Here is a 15641-nt window from a genome sequence, read left to right as displayed (position 1 = left end):
TGGACTCCCTCATAGCAAAAATGTCCTTCCTCAGACTAAGTAACCAAAACTGCACAATACTCAAGATGCGGCCTCATCAAGGCCCTGTATTACTGCAGGACGACATCATTACTCCTATACACAATACCTCTCACTATATCATTAGCTTTCCTCACTGCCCGCTGCACCTGCAGGCCAACCTTCATTGACTGTTCCACCATGATATCCAAGTTTTGTGGCACCACAGCTTTTCTTAAAATGCTATAATTCAGATAATAATCAGCCTTGGTTTTTGCTAAAGTGGAGAACTTCCTCCCATCAATGGAAATGATTTCTACTCATCTCCACCCAAACCCACATTTAGAGTCAGAGTCACAGAGATGTACAGTATGGAAACAGACCCTTCAGTCAAACTCGTCCATGCCGACCAGATAACGTAACCTAATCTAGTCACATGTGCCAGCACTTGGCTCATATCCCACCAAACCCTTCCTATTCATATACCCATCCAAATGCCTTTTAAAATGCTGTAATTGTACCAGCCTCCACCACTTCCTCTGACAGCTCATTCCATACATGCACCACGTTGTGGGCTGTACAGAACATTGGTTAGGCCACGTTTGGAATATTGAGCGCAATTCTGGTCTCCTTCCTAGCAGATGGATAGTGTGAAACTTGAAAGGGTTCAGAAAAGATTTACAAGCATGTTACCAGAGTTGGAGGACTTGAGTTACAGGAAGAAGCTGAATAGGTTGAGGCTGTTTTCCCTGGAGCAGAGGCTTGAGGGGTGACCTTAGAGGTTTATAAAATCATGAGGGGTATGGATAGGATAAACAGACAAAGGTCTTTTCCCTGAAGCGGGGGGGTCCAGAACTAGAGGGCGTAGGTTTAGGGTGAGGGGGGAAAAGATATAGAAGGGACCTAAGGGGCAATTTTTTTCAGAGCATGGTGCATGTATGGAATGAGCTGCCAGAGGAAGTGGTGGAGGCTGGAGAATGTATCCACCTTTGTGCATTTCAAGACATCCAGTACCATCAGCTCGAATTAGAAATTCCTGGATTTTTTTTTTAAACATTTTTCAAGATGTCACCATCTATTGCCCCACATTCTATATCTTCTGCGTCCTTCTCCTCAATAAACACTAATGCAAAATACTTGTTTGTTTATCTCTCCCACCTCCTGCAGCTCCACACATCAGGATCAGCAAGGCAGCCTGATGGGCTCTATTCTCTCCCCAATTACTTTTTTGTCCGTTTTTTTATAAAAATCCCTTCGGAGTCTACTTTACCCTATGTGCCAAAGCTCTCGTCTCCTTTTTGCACTCTTGATTTCCCTCTTAAGTATATTCCTACTGCCTTTATACTCCAAGGATTCACAAAACTGCTCCTGTTTATACCTGACATATGCTTCCTTTTCTTTCAAAAACCAAAACCTCAATTTCTCTGGTCATCCAGCATTCCCTACGCCTACCAACCTTGCCTTTCACCCTAACAGGAACACACTGACACTCGTTATCTCGTTTATGAAGGCTTCCCATCTTCCAGCCATCCCTTTACCTGCAAACATCCGCCCAGCATCAGCTTTTGAAAGTTCTTACCCATTACTGTCAAAATTAGCCTTCCTCCAATTTAGAACTTCAATTGTTAGATCTGGTCTATCCTTTTCTATCATGATTTTCAAACTAATAATGGCCGCTGGCCCCAAAGTGCTCCCCCACTGACACCTCAGTCACCTGTCCTTCCTTATTTTCCAAGAGTAGGTCAAGTTTTGCACCTTCTCTAATAGGTACATCCACATACTGAATCACAAAAACCTTCTTGTACACATTTAAATTCCTCTCCATCTAAACACTTAACACTATGACAATCCCAGTCTAATGTTTGGAAAGTTACAATCCCCTACCATAACCAGCCTGTTAAAATCTTACAAATAACAGAAACAAATTTGGAAGGAGATCTCAATTTCCCACTGACTACAAGGCAGTCTATAATACAATCCCAATAAGGTGATCATCCCTTTCTAATTTCTTAGTTCCACCCAAATAACTTCCCTGGATGCATTTCCAGGAACATCCTCCCTCAGTACAGCTGTAATGTTATCCCTTATCAAAAATGCCACTCCCCCTCCTCTCTTGCCTCCCTTTCTATCCTTCTTGTAGCATTTGTATCCTGGAACATTAAGCTGCCAGTCCTGTCCATTCCCGAGTCATGTTTCTGTAATTGCTATTCTATCCCAGTCCCATATTCCTAACCATGCCCTGAGTTCATCTGCCTTCCTGCCTTGAAATAAATGCAATTTATCCATCCTACCTTGTTCTCTGCTTTGTTCCTGCCTGCTTAATCACTCCTCTTCCAATTATACCAGTCTCAGATCGATCTTTTTCCTCACTATTTCCTCGGGTCCCACCTTACTAGTTTAAATCCTCCCAAGCAGCTCTAGCAAATCCCTCTGCCGGTATATTAGTCCCCTTCCAATTCAAGTGCAATCCACCCTTTTTATACAGGTCATTCCTACCCCAGAAGAGATCCCAGTGATCCAAAAACATGAACCCTTCCCCCCTACACCAGTGCTCAGACATGGTATTCATTTGCTCTACCCTCTTATTGCTACCCTCACTAGCTTGAAGCACTAGGAGTAATCCAAATATTACTACTGTCAAGGACCTCCTTTTTAAATTCCTGCCTAGCTTTCTATATTCTCTCTTCAGCATCTCATCCTTTTCCCTTCCTATGTTGTTAGTTCCAGTGTGTACAATGACCTGTTGGTCCTTTTCCCACTTTAAAACATTTTGCACCCTGAGATATCACTGATTCTGGTATTATGGAGACAACACACCACTGATTTTTCGCTGCTGGCTGCAGAAATGTCTGTCTGTGCCTCTTACTAAAGAGTCCCCGAACACAATCGATTGCTTGGAACCAGACATACCTCTCATTAGAGGTAGTCTTGATACAAGGAACTTGGCTGCTCATGCTACATTCCCTCGAGTCCAACACCACCTACATTTTCCAAAACAGCATACTTGCTTGAAATGGAGATAGCCACAGAAGACTCTTGCACTGCCTGCCTGCCCCTCTTAGCTTTCCTGAAGCTAATCCATATATCTGACTGTATCTCAGGCTTTTCTGCTTTCCTATGCAACTGCCATCCATCACACCTCCTAGCTCTAACTGCCGCTCCAAATAATCCAGGTTATTGGATAGGATTCAAAACCAAAAGACACTTCCTGCAAACATAGTCATCAGTAAAATGGAAACTCTCCCTAAACTCCCAAATCTGACAGGAAGAGCATACCACTCTACTAAAGGCCATTTTTGCTCCTTTACAATCTACAGACCCAGAAAATGGCAGTCTTTTTGCTCGAAAAAAAACGTGCTCAAGGCTTACTTAGTACATATAGTTTGTATGTTTAAAATTTGAGAGATATATTTCAGTAAAACACAATTAAGACAGAACCCACTCTACTCAACTGTAGACTTACAGCAAGGTTACACGTTAAAAAACTTTGTTCCTGTGCTGTGAACTTGCCCACACAGGTTCCTCCAAGGTCAGCTGTGAACTTCACTGTTTGTTAGTTTTGCCTAGATGCACTCAGATGTCCAGAGGTACATGAACTCAAACAACAAAAAAGGGAGTAACTGTCCAATTCATGGCTGTGTCAGTTAGCAGTGTTGGGTTCTTTCTCTCTCTCACTGATCATGTGACTACTGCCTTTTGCCTGTTTTCCTCCTTTAAAAAGTGATGTTTTGATTTTTTTCCCTGCAAAGTTCCAAAACACAACAGCCTATGAAACAGTAACTGCTGCCCCTGAAATTCAAAGAAATCATCTCCAACACCTAAAATACCTCAAAAAAAAAGCAGCTCTGAGAACAGAACAATACAGCGCAGAACAGGCCCTTGGCCCTCAAAAGTTGCACCGACTTGTGAACTAATCTAAACTACACTATCCCATCATCCATGTGCTTAGATCTCCCTAATGTGGCTGAGTTAACTATATTGACAGGCAGGGCATTCCACGCCCTTACCACCTGAGTAAAAAACCTGCCTGTGACATCGGTCTTAAATCTATCACCCCTCAATTTGTAGCTATGCCCCTTCATACAAGCACACGTCATCATCCTAGGGAAAAAAAAAGACTTTCACTGTCTACCCTATCTAATCCTCTGATCAAATGGCAACCCAAGATGGAGGACAGGAAAAAATAGTAGTAATAGCTGCTCCTTTTTGGAGGTATTTTAGGTGTTGGAGGTGATTTCCTTGAATTCCAAAGAGCAGCAATTACTGTTTTATATGCTGTTGCATTGTTATGGAACTTTGGAGAGAGAAAATAAAAGGCAAAACAACGGCACTTTTAAAAGGGAGAGGAACAGACTTTGGGGGCGCGAGAGCCAGAGAACAAGCGAGCGCGAAACTGACACAGCAATGAACCTGCACAGTCACTGCCTTTGCTGTTTGAATTTATGTATTGCTGGACATCTGAGTGCACCTGGGAAAATTAGCAGTGAAATTCACAACAAATCTTGGAGGAACCAGTTTGGGAGAGGTCACAGCCCAGAAACAGAAGCGAATATTTAAGCTTGGCCTTGCATGAAGTCTGCAGTAGTGAGTAGAGTGGGTTCTTTCTTGATTATATGTTATATTGAGATATGTCCCTTGACTAAACTTAAAATATAAGCCACAATTGTTAATTTAACCTGGAGCAGTGTTTTGTAGAGGAATAGGATGGTGCTATTTTCTGGGTCTGCAGATTGTGAAGGAGCTAAAGTGGCCTTTAGTAGAGTGATATGCTCTTCTTGTCAGATGTGGGAGTTTAGGGAGAGTTTATGGGTTACTGAGGATTATATCTCCAATAAATGCCATTGGCTGAGAATCCTATCAAATTGAATGGATCGGTTGGAGAAACAGAGGCAATGAGGAATTTAGAAGAGCAAGGAGATGTGATGGAGAAAAGTTGCATATGCAGTCACATAGATGGGTTAACTCCAAGATAGATAAGAGAGATAGGCAGTTAGTGCAAGAGTCTTCTGTGGCTATCCCCATTTCAAACAAGTATGCGGTTTTGGAAAATGTTTGGGGTGCCGGGGGGGGGGGGGGGGGGGGGGGAGAAGAGAATGGATTCTCAGGGGAACGTAGCATGAACAGCCAAGTTTCTGGTATTGAGACTGGCTCTAATGCGATGAGGGGTACATTGGGTTCCAAGAGATTAACTGTGTTAGGGGACTCTGTAGTCCAAGGTACAGACAGAGGTTTCTCTGGTCAGCAGCGAAAAATCAGAATGGGGTGTTGCTTCCCTGGTGGCAGGATCAAGGATGTCTCAGAGGGTGCAGTGTGTTCAAGGGGAAGAGGGACCAGCAGGAGGCCATTGTACATGTAGGAGCCAACAAAAAAGGAAGGAAAAAAGGTTGAGATTCTGAAGGGAAATTACAGAGAGTTAGGCAGGAATTTAAAAGGAGGTCCTTGAGAGTAGTAATATCTGGATTACTTCTGGTGCTACGAGCTAGTGAGGGCAAGAATAGGAGCAGATGAATGCATGGCTGAGAAGCTGGTGTATGGGAGAAGGATTCACATTTTGGGATCATTGGAATCTCTTTTGGGGTAGAAGTGACCTGTACAAGAAGGTCGGATTGCAGCTAAATTAGAAGGAAACTACTATACGAGATCTGCTCGGGAGAATTTAAACTAGTTAGAGGGGGTGGGGGTGGGATACAGGAAGATAGTGAGGAAATATCAATCTGAGACTGGTACAGTTGAGAACAGAAGGGAGTCAAACGGTCAGGGCAGTCAGGGACAAAGCAGAGAACAAGGTAGGACTGATAAATTAAACTGCATTTATTTCAATGCAAGGGGCCTAACAGGGAAGGCAGATGAACTCAGCATGGTTAGGAATATGGGACTGGGATATCATAGCAATTACAGAATCGTGGCTCAGGGATGGGCAGGACTGGCAGCTTAAATGTTCCAGGATATAAATGCTACAGGAACGATAGAAAGGGAGGCAAGAGAGGAGGGGGAGTGGCATTTTTGATAAGGGATAGCATTACATCTGTGCTGAGGGAAGATATTCCCGGAAATACATCCAGGGAAGTTATTTGGGTGGAACTGAGAAATAAAAAAGGGATGATCACCTTATTAGGATTGTATTATAGACCCCCCCATTAGTCAGAGGTAAATTGAGAAACAAATTTGGAAGGATATCTCTGTTATTTGTAAGAATGATAGGGTGGTTATCGTAGGAGATTTTAACTTCCAAACAGACTGGACTGCCATAGTGTTTAGGGTTTAGATGGAGGGGGATTTGTTAAGTGCGTACAAGAAAATTTCTGATTCAGTATGTGGACGTACCTACTAGAGAAAGTGCAAAACTTGACCTACTCTTGGGATAAAAGGCAGGGCAGGTGACTGAGGTGACTGGGGCCAGCAATCATAATTCTATTAATTTTAAAATAGTGATGGAAAAGGGTGGACCAGATCTAAAAGTTGAAGTTCTAAACTGGAGAAAGGCCAATTTTGAAGGTATTAGGCAAGAACTGTCAAAAGCTGGTTGGGGGCAAATGTTCGCAGGTAAAGGGATGGCTGGAAATTGAGAAGCCTTCAGAAGTGAGATAACAGGAGTCCAGAGAAAGTCTACTCATGTCAGGGTGAAAGGAAAGGCTGGTAGGTATAGGGAATGCAGGATGACTAAAGAAATTGAGGGTATGGTTAAGAAAAAGAACAAAGCATGTCAGGAATAGACAGGATAGATCAAGCGCATCCTCAGATTCTAAAGGCAGTAGGAGTATACTTGAGAGAGAAATCAGGAGGGCAAAAAGGGGACTCGAGATAGCTTTGGCAAATAGAGTGAAGAAGAACTAAAAGGATTTTCATAAATACATTAAGGACCAAATGGTAACTAGGGAGAGAATAGGGCACCTCAAAGATCAGCAAGGTGGCCTATTTGCTATCTCAAACAACTCATAATTTTAAAAGAGACTACTAAGCCACTATTATTCAAATAAAACAAATTTTTTTTAAAAGACCTCTTGTATTTCATTATAAAGAAGCACCTTTAATTAAACTCTTAACTGTTACCTGAACTTCCTTCCTGCAGTTTGAAGCTCAAACCTGCAGAGTAAACTACAGCCAAGATAGTGGATGCAGGGTCTACTAACTTTGAGATGGATGCTACATGGAAACTTACTTTTTAAAGTAACTCAGCAGACTTAGGAAACCAGCCTTACAGCAGGTTTCTCATCTCCGTCTGCCAGCATTACAGCCCAGCTGCTGGCCAAGTCAAAACCATCCATTTTTTCATCTTTCTCTCCCTTGACTTCATTGACACCCAATTGGGTGTCAAAGATTTTGGGTGTCCCTTGATTTTGTACGCATGGCAACCTTATTAATCACCACTGTAATTACTGCCCTGACTTAGTAAAACAGTCAGGATCACAGGTATAAAAACACATGCTGCTTCATCTTTTAGGGCAGAGAACAGTTATAGATTTTGGAGTCCATAATATTTTGGGTTGCAAAGCAACGATAGGAACACATGAAACACATGAATGGTAGAATTGTGATACATTAACGACATCAAATGCAAAATAAAGCAGAGCCATTTTTCAAACAACTGTCAAGTGTGTGGCTGGCATAGATGACTTGTACAAAAGGGTCTGTTTCTATGCCATATGGCTCTCTGAAAGTCAGAATCAATGGTCAAGAGAAACAAAACTGGGGAGCTGAGATGGCAGGATAGTTAAGACTTGTTTCTATTTCCTCGGACACAGAGTTTGGCATCAATCCAAGTCAGTTGATTGAAAATGGTCTGTTTGCTTCAAGGTTTTTGATTAAGTCTGAACAACCTTAAACCCAGTTTCTAGTGGGCACAGGACCATGACTGAAATCTATATCTTGGTAAAACTAATGATAATCAGGTGGTTAACAACCACCTGATGAAGGGTCAGCGCTCCAAAAGCTGGTGCTTCTAATTAAACCTGTTGGACTATAACCTGGTGTTGTGATTTTTAAACTTTGTACACCCTAGTCCAACGACGACATCTCCAAATAACCAAGATACACCACTTACTGTAATAGAATCTGTTACAGATTTAATTCAGATCAGTGTTACCAATAAATTGACAAAAAAAATCATTTCATTAATTTTCAGTCCAAAACTGCAATACATATCATGCTCTATATTAAAAATACCTTTCATATCTACAAAGAAACTAGGTAACCTAAATACTACCTGCCCTAATAATATAAAATTCAATTTGAGGAAGATCTCAGTAATTCACCAGAGTTTCAAGTTATTCATGGAATGCAAATACTCCAGTTCTTTACTGGGGATCTCACTAAGTACAAAGATCCTAAAGACATTCACGACACTCACGACACTCTCTAACAAACTGTCACTTAACATGAGAAAGCATGGTTATATGCACAATTTGTACATAGATCAGCCCAATAATGTATTTTGTTCAAACAAAGTACCATCCTAATCATATTCGAGCCCTTTACTTACAAATAAAAAGGTGTGACAACTACTTTCAAATGTCATTCTATTCAAAACTGAAATTCAATTTGAATATAAAACATAAAAGCAAAGAACTTTTGCAAAAAAGAATTTCATGACATTCTCAAAAACTTCTTGAAAAATGCTCTCCTTTTCCTACATTTCATTTTTGAAACTTGCACAAAAACTCCATGCCTTCCAAACAAAAAATATTTTACTGAAAGTAACAAAAAGCCTGAAATAACCACTGATTATAGGTCCCACAAAAGGTATAATACCAAAATGTTGAAAGTCAACTCTCAGCTCATATTTTTCAGAGTATATATTTCAGTACAACATTAGCATTACCTTCTGTGCCTGGGTGTTTCAGAACTCCAACAGGTACCATGACAGTGGGTGGTGGAGAGCTCAGTGCCCCTGAGGCCTGAGCTTGTTGCATTGGGGGAATAGTAGAACAATACTCAGCAGGATTGTTGGGATTTGGGCTTGAAGCCGAGGCACTGAATGTATTCTCCCAGGCTTGAGCTGCAAAAGACAAACCATAAAATCATAATTTTATATGATTTAAAGCACAAGTCAATAAATATAGTTTGTTTTCAAAATTACAAGATGGAATGCACCTTACAAAAATAAAAACAAATTGCTGGAAAATCTCATGCAGCATCCATGGAGAGAATTCAGAGTTAATATTTTGGGTCCAATGACTCCTGCAAAAATAGTTTCTCATACATATGGAAACTAGCAAACTCATGACCTTAAGTTAAAACTTCAGAACCTGTTAATTCATTTTCTGCATCACTATTTCCAAAATTGTATCAAATGCACATTAAAATTAAGGAATAGAAAACATAAGTGAACAAGGCAAATTGACATCTTAAGCAGCAACCCTCAGTTTTTTTCTTGTGCTGATGAAAGATTAATCTGAAACATTAAAAACTGTGTTACTATTTGCACAAGTTATCTCACTTGCCGAGTAATTCCAACAGTTTCAATTTAATATTTCTAGCGCCCATACTATTTTTTTTGTAGAAACAGCATTGGTATTCCCAAGGAAACCATTTTATTAAAACATGAATACCTTAAAATATCAGATAAGTGCTGATTTTTACAAAGCCTAAAAATTATTAACAATATCTAATAAATACATAGAACAAACTCATACTTCAGACTTTGCTGATTAAAATTCAATCAATCCATTCTTTTCCACATCTCAAAATGCAATAGGAGCAACAGCTGACAAAAGCATGACCAAAAGGATAACTTCTAAGGAATACCTTAAAGAAAGGTAGAAAAGCAAGAAGCATAAACAAATAGTCAAGGGATAATCCCAGAAATTAGGATTTAAGCAGCTGAAAATGGTGGAATGATTAAAAAAGGGAATATGAAAGAAGCTTGAATTGATTACCTCAAATTCAGATCAAGTACAAAGATCTTGAAAGCTGGTTTACCCCAGACTTTCAAACAGGCATGCCTTTTTCAGCACAGCAACTACTTAACATCTATTTTCACTACTAAAATAACACCCTAGTCTTCAATTCACACCTGGAAACTATGCATGGGTATTTATCCCCTTCCCCCAAGACCACCATTCCCCAACCCCAAAAAAGGAAACAGAGCAATTCAAAATGAAGTTCAGATCTGAAGACAACTCATAACATCTCAAAACATTAACACAGTTTCTCTTTCCACAGATGCTGCCAGACCTAAGTTTCTCAAGAATTTATCATTTGTTTTAGATTTTGAAAATGTGCATTATTTTGCTTTTAATAAATAAATACAATTTGATGACAGGCAAGCAGCAAAGAGAGAAAGATCTTTTTTATAGGTAGTATTTATTTTTAAAAAAAGGTTTTTCACAAGTTATAAATCATTGGGAGCGCAGAAATGCTCATAACAACAATGAAGTTCTAACCAACAGTCATTATTGTTTAATATTACTTCATTAAGGAAGCACACTAGCGCTTGGAATCAGAAACAAAAATAAAACTGCAAGTAGAGGAAAACTTGAGCTTTAGACTTAATAAATGTTGGTAATCATGCGATAGAGAAAAGTGCATTTCTATAAATATTTTTAAAACTTTCAATCCACCGGCTTTCCAGTTAGCATTTTGGAAAATTTTTTTAAAATTGGCACATCACAGCTATCAGAAACAATTAATTTCTCAGTTGAGAACTAGGTTCATTTATTAGCAGCCCAGATAACAAAAATAGCTTTCCTTCAAATGTTGCATTCTGGAGCTAGGAGTTCTGCTCATTGGTTAAACTGCATTTAAAGCTCTACAACAATGGCACAATTGCAGTGAATTTCACACACGGGAAAGCAAATCTTAGCAGGACTTTTACACTTAATGGTAAGGTCTAGGGAGTGTTGCTGAACAAAGAGACCTTGGAGTGCAGGTTCATAGTTCCTGGAAAGTAGACTCACAGATATATAGGATAGTGAAAGCGGCATTTGGATTGCTTTCCTTTATTGGTCAGAGTACAGGAGTTGGGAGGTCACGTTGCAGTTGTACAGGGCATTGGTTAGGCCACTGTTGGAATATTGCATGCAATTCTGGCCTCCTTCCATGCAAGTTAGGTGGGTTAACCATAGTGGGTGGGTGGGGGTCTGGGTAGGTGCTCTTTCAAGAATCTGTGCAGACTCAAATGGAACAAGTGGCCTCTTATTGCACTGTAAGAACTCTATGTTTGTGATTCTTTGAATTAGAGCTTCATAGAACTACAAAAAAATTAGAGACCTTAAATTATATTTTCATTGCCAAAGTTGGTAATGGCTTCCACATACCTCAAATAACTCAGTATAATTGAAAATTTGTGTACTTAACACAGCAATAGCCACTAAATAATCTTTGTGGGCAAAAAGAAGCTGAAAAGAACATTTTATTGAAAAAAAATTAAGACTTCTCGTTTTCTTACATTTTCCACAAATACTTTGTTTTACTTATAATCTCATTCAAACTAAGTTAGATATAAAATATCAGCAGTGTAAAATTCTGAAAGAGTTGAAACTGGTAAGAGTTATAATTATTTGGAGGCAACACCCAGCACGCAAACAGTGAAACAGCAATTAGAAAACTCTATAACCCAAGTCAGACAGAAAGGTATCGAGTGTTACAAGAACATACATCTTACAGAAAACAGGATGGGGCAGAGTTAACTGTCAAGTTTGGAGTTTTAAGCCATGAAAGAACACAATTGAGATAGATCATCAGGGATTTATCAGATAGTCAATAATCTATTAAATTGTAGAAAATAAAGTCAACATCATTGCAAGTCAGGTCAGGGGGGCATACTGAAGAGACAAAAAGGATGTTATTGCAATATCCTTCATACAAAGGCTGATTGACAAAAACTGAATTCTAGGTACAACAGAAGAGGCAAAACAGTCAAATCAAATCTTATGCATATATAACAATCAGAAGTGCAGAAGTAAATAACGTTTGGCTGAATGGATACATTTCCTTCATATACAAAAGTAGGTTTACTTAGGATTCTGGGTAATCCAAGATGGAGGACAGGAAAAATTTCTGGCTGTAAGAGCTGCTCCTTTTTGTTTTGAGGTATTTTAGGTGCTGGAGGTGATTTCCTCGAATTCCAGGAGTAGCAATTACCGTTTTACATGCTGTTGCATTATTTTGGAACTTTGGGAAAAAGAAGTCAAAACAACAGCAGTTTAAAAAGTGAGAAAAGCAGACAAAGGAAACACATGGTGAGAAGAGTGCAGGAGAGAGAGAACCTGCACAGTTACCGCCTTTGCGGTTTGAATTAGCGTACTGCTGGACATCGGAGTGCATCTGGGAAAAATTAAGCTAATTCACAACTAATCTTAGAGAAAATGTTGGGCGAAGTTCACAGCACAGAAGCAGATAAGTTAATTGTTGTTTTAAGTCTGTCCAACAGAAAGGCTGCAGTAGTGAGTAGAGTGGATTCTTTCTTGATTATATGTTTTTTGGAGACAAGTCTCTTGATTAAACTTAAAATATAAGCCATAGCTAGTAATTTAACCTGGGGCAGTGATTGTAGAGGAATAAGTTGGTGTTATTTTCTGGGTCTGTAGATTGCGAAGGAGCAAAAATGGCCTTTGCAGTGATATGTACTTCTTGTCAGATGTGGGAGTTTAAGGGTTACTGCGGATTATATCTGCCATAAATGCTGTTGGATGTGAATCTTATCAGATCGAGTGGATCGGTTGGAGAGACAGATAGAAGCGATGAGGAATTTGCAACAGCAACAGTGAGAGATGGATGGCAGTTGTTGGAAGGGAGGAAAGTCTCAGATACAGTCACATAGATGGGTTAACTCCAGGAAGGGTAAGAGAGGTAGGCAGCTAGTGCAGGATTCTTTTGTGGATATACTCATTTCAAACAGGTATGCTGTTTTGGAAAATGTAGGGGGTGATGGATTCTCAGGGGAATGTAGCACCAACAGCCAAGTTTCTGGTATTGAGACTGGCTCTAATGCAACGAGGGGTACGTCAGCTTCCAAGAGATCAATTGTGTTAGGGAACTCTGTAGTCAGAGGTACGGACAGACGTTTCTGCGGCCAGAGGAAAAGCAGGATGGTGTGTTGCTTCCCTGGTGCCAGGATCAACGATGTCTCAGAGGGTGCAGAATGTTCACACAGGGGAGAGGGGCCAGCAGGAGGTCATTGTCCACGTTAGAACCAATGACATTGGAAGGAAAAAGATTGAGATTCTGAAGGGAGATTAGAGAGTTAGGCAGAAATTTAAAAAGGAAGTCCTCAAGGGTAGTAATATCTGGATTACTCCCAATACTACGAGCTAGAGAGAGCAGGAAAAGGAGAATACAGCAGATGAATGCATGGCTGAGGAGCTGGTGCATGGGAGAAGGATTCACATGTTTGGATCACTAGAATCGCTTTTGGAGTAGAAGTGACCAGTACAAGGAGGACGGATTGTACCTAAATTGGAAGGGGACTAATATACTGGCAGGGAAATTTGCTAGAACATCTTGAGAGGATTCAAACTAGTAAGATGGGGGGGTGGGATCCAGGGAATAGTGAGGAAAGAGATTGATATGAGATGGGTACAGCTGCGAACAGAAGTGAGTCAAACAGTCAGGGCAGGCAGGGACAAGGTAGGACTACTAAATTAAACTGCATTTATTTCAATGCAAGGGGCCTAACAGGGAAAGCAGATGAACTCAGGGCATTGTTAGGAACATGGGACTGGGATGTCATAGCAATTACAGAAGCATGGTTCAGGGATGGGCAGGACTGGCAGCTTAAATGTTCCAGGATATAAATGCTACAGGAAGGATAGAAAGGGAAGCAAGAGAGGAAGGGGTGTGGCACTTTTGATAAGGTATAGCATTACAGCTGTGCTAAGGGAGGATATTCCTGGAAATACATCCAGGGAAGTTATTTGGATGGAACTGAGAAATAAGAAAGGGATGATCACCTTATTGGGTTTGTATTATATATCCCCAATAGTCAGAGGGAAATTGAGAAACAAACTCGTAAGGAGATCTCTGCTATCTGTAAGAATAATAGGGTAGCTATGGTAGGGGATTTTAACTTTCCAAACATCGACCGGGACTGCCATAATGTTAAAGGTTTAGATGGAGAGGAATTTCTTAAGTGTGTACAAGACAATTTTCTGATTCAGTATGTGGATGTACCTACTAGAGAAGGTGCAAAACTTGACCTACTCTTGGTGAAATAAGGTAGGGTACGTGGCTGAGGTGTCAGTGGGGGAGCACCTTGGGGCCAACGACCATAATTCTATTAGTTTTAAAATAGTGATGGAAAAGGATAGACCAGATCTAAAAGTTGAAGTTCTAAATTGGAGAAAGGCCAATTTTGACGGTATTAGGCAAGAATGTTCAAAAGCTGATTGGAGGCAGATGTTCGTAGGTAAAGAGATGGCTGGAAAATGGGAAGCCTTCAGAAATGAGATAACAAGAATCCAGAGAAAGTATATTCCTGACACGTTGAAAGGGAAGGCTGGTAGTAATAGGGAATGCTGGATGACTAAAGAAATTGAGGGTTTGGTTAAGAAAAAGAGGGAAGCATATGTCAGGTATAGACAGGATCGATCAAGTGAATCCTGAGTATAAAGAAAGTAGGAGTATACTTAAGAGGGAAATCAGGAGGGCAAAACGGAGACATGAGATAGCTTTGGCAAATAGAATTAAGGAGAATCCAAAGGGTTTTTACAAATATATTAAGGGCAAAAGGATAACTAGGGAGAGAATAGGGCCCCTCAAAGATCAGCAAGACGGCCTTTGTGTGGACCCTCAGAAAATGGGGGAGATACTAATGAATATTTTGCATCAGCATTTACTGTGGAAAAGGATATGGAAGATATAGACTATAGGGAAATAGATGGTGACATCTTGCAAAATGTCCAGATTAGAGGAGGAATTGCTGGATGTCTTGAAATGGTTAAAGATGGATAAATCCTCAGGACCTGATCAGGTGTACCCGAGAACTCTGTGGGAAGCTAGAGAAGTGATTGCTGGGACTCTTGCTGAGATGTTTGTATTATTGACAGTCACAGGTGAGGTGCCAGAAGACTGGAGGTTGGCAAACGTAATGCCACTGTTTAAGAAGGGCGGTAAAGACAAGCCAGGGAACTATAGACCGGTGAGCCTGACCTCAATGGTGGGAATCCTGAGGGACAGGATGCACATGTATTCGGAAAGGCGAGGACTGATTAGGGATAGTCAACATGGCTTTGTGCGTGGGAAATCATCTCTCACAAGCTTGATTGAGTTTTTTGAAGAAGTAACAAAGAAGATTGATGAGGGCAGAGCATTAGATGTAATCTATATGGACTTCAGTAAGGCGTTCGACAAGGTTCCCCATGGGAGACTGATTAGCAAGGTTAGATCTCATGGAATAGAGGGAGAACTAGCCATTTGGATACAGAACTGGCTCAAAGGTAGAAGAAAGAGGGTGGTGATGGAGGGTTGTTTTTCAGACTGAAGGCCTGTGACTAGTGGAGTGCCACAAGGATCAGTGCTGGGCCCTCTATTTTTTGTCATTTACATAAATGATTTGGATGCGAACATAAGAGGTACAGTTAGTAAGTTTGCAGACGACACCAAAATTGGAGGTGTAGTGGACAGCGGAGAGGGTTACCTCAGATTATAACAGGATCCGGACCAGATGGGCCAATGGGCTGAGAAGTGGCAGATGGAGTTTAATTCAG

General features: G+C 40.5%; 1 protein-coding gene across 2 annotated transcripts in view; it reads right to left on the bottom strand.

Annotated features, from left to right (window-relative positions):
- Window positions 1–15641, bottom strand: part of LOC140479920 (zinc finger FYVE domain-containing protein 9-like) — a 118823-nt gene that overhangs the window by 23341 nt on the left and 79841 nt on the right. For both annotated transcript variants that reach the window (XM_072574297.1, XM_072574298.1), the window contains exon 5: window positions 8816–8992. In XM_072574297.1, the coding sequence (XP_072430398.1) occupies window positions 8816–8992 (177 nt within the window). The remainder of the gene's footprint in view (window positions 1–8815; window positions 8993–15641) is intronic.

Source organism: Chiloscyllium punctatum, chromosome 7, assembly GCF_047496795.1.
Source record: "Chiloscyllium punctatum isolate Juve2018m chromosome 7, sChiPun1.3, whole genome shotgun sequence".
Classification (NCBI taxonomy): Eukaryota; Metazoa; Chordata; class Chondrichthyes; order Orectolobiformes; family Hemiscylliidae; genus Chiloscyllium; species Chiloscyllium punctatum.
The sequence above is the reverse complement of the archived record's forward strand: the minus strand, read 5'-3'. Positions and strand labels throughout refer to the sequence as shown.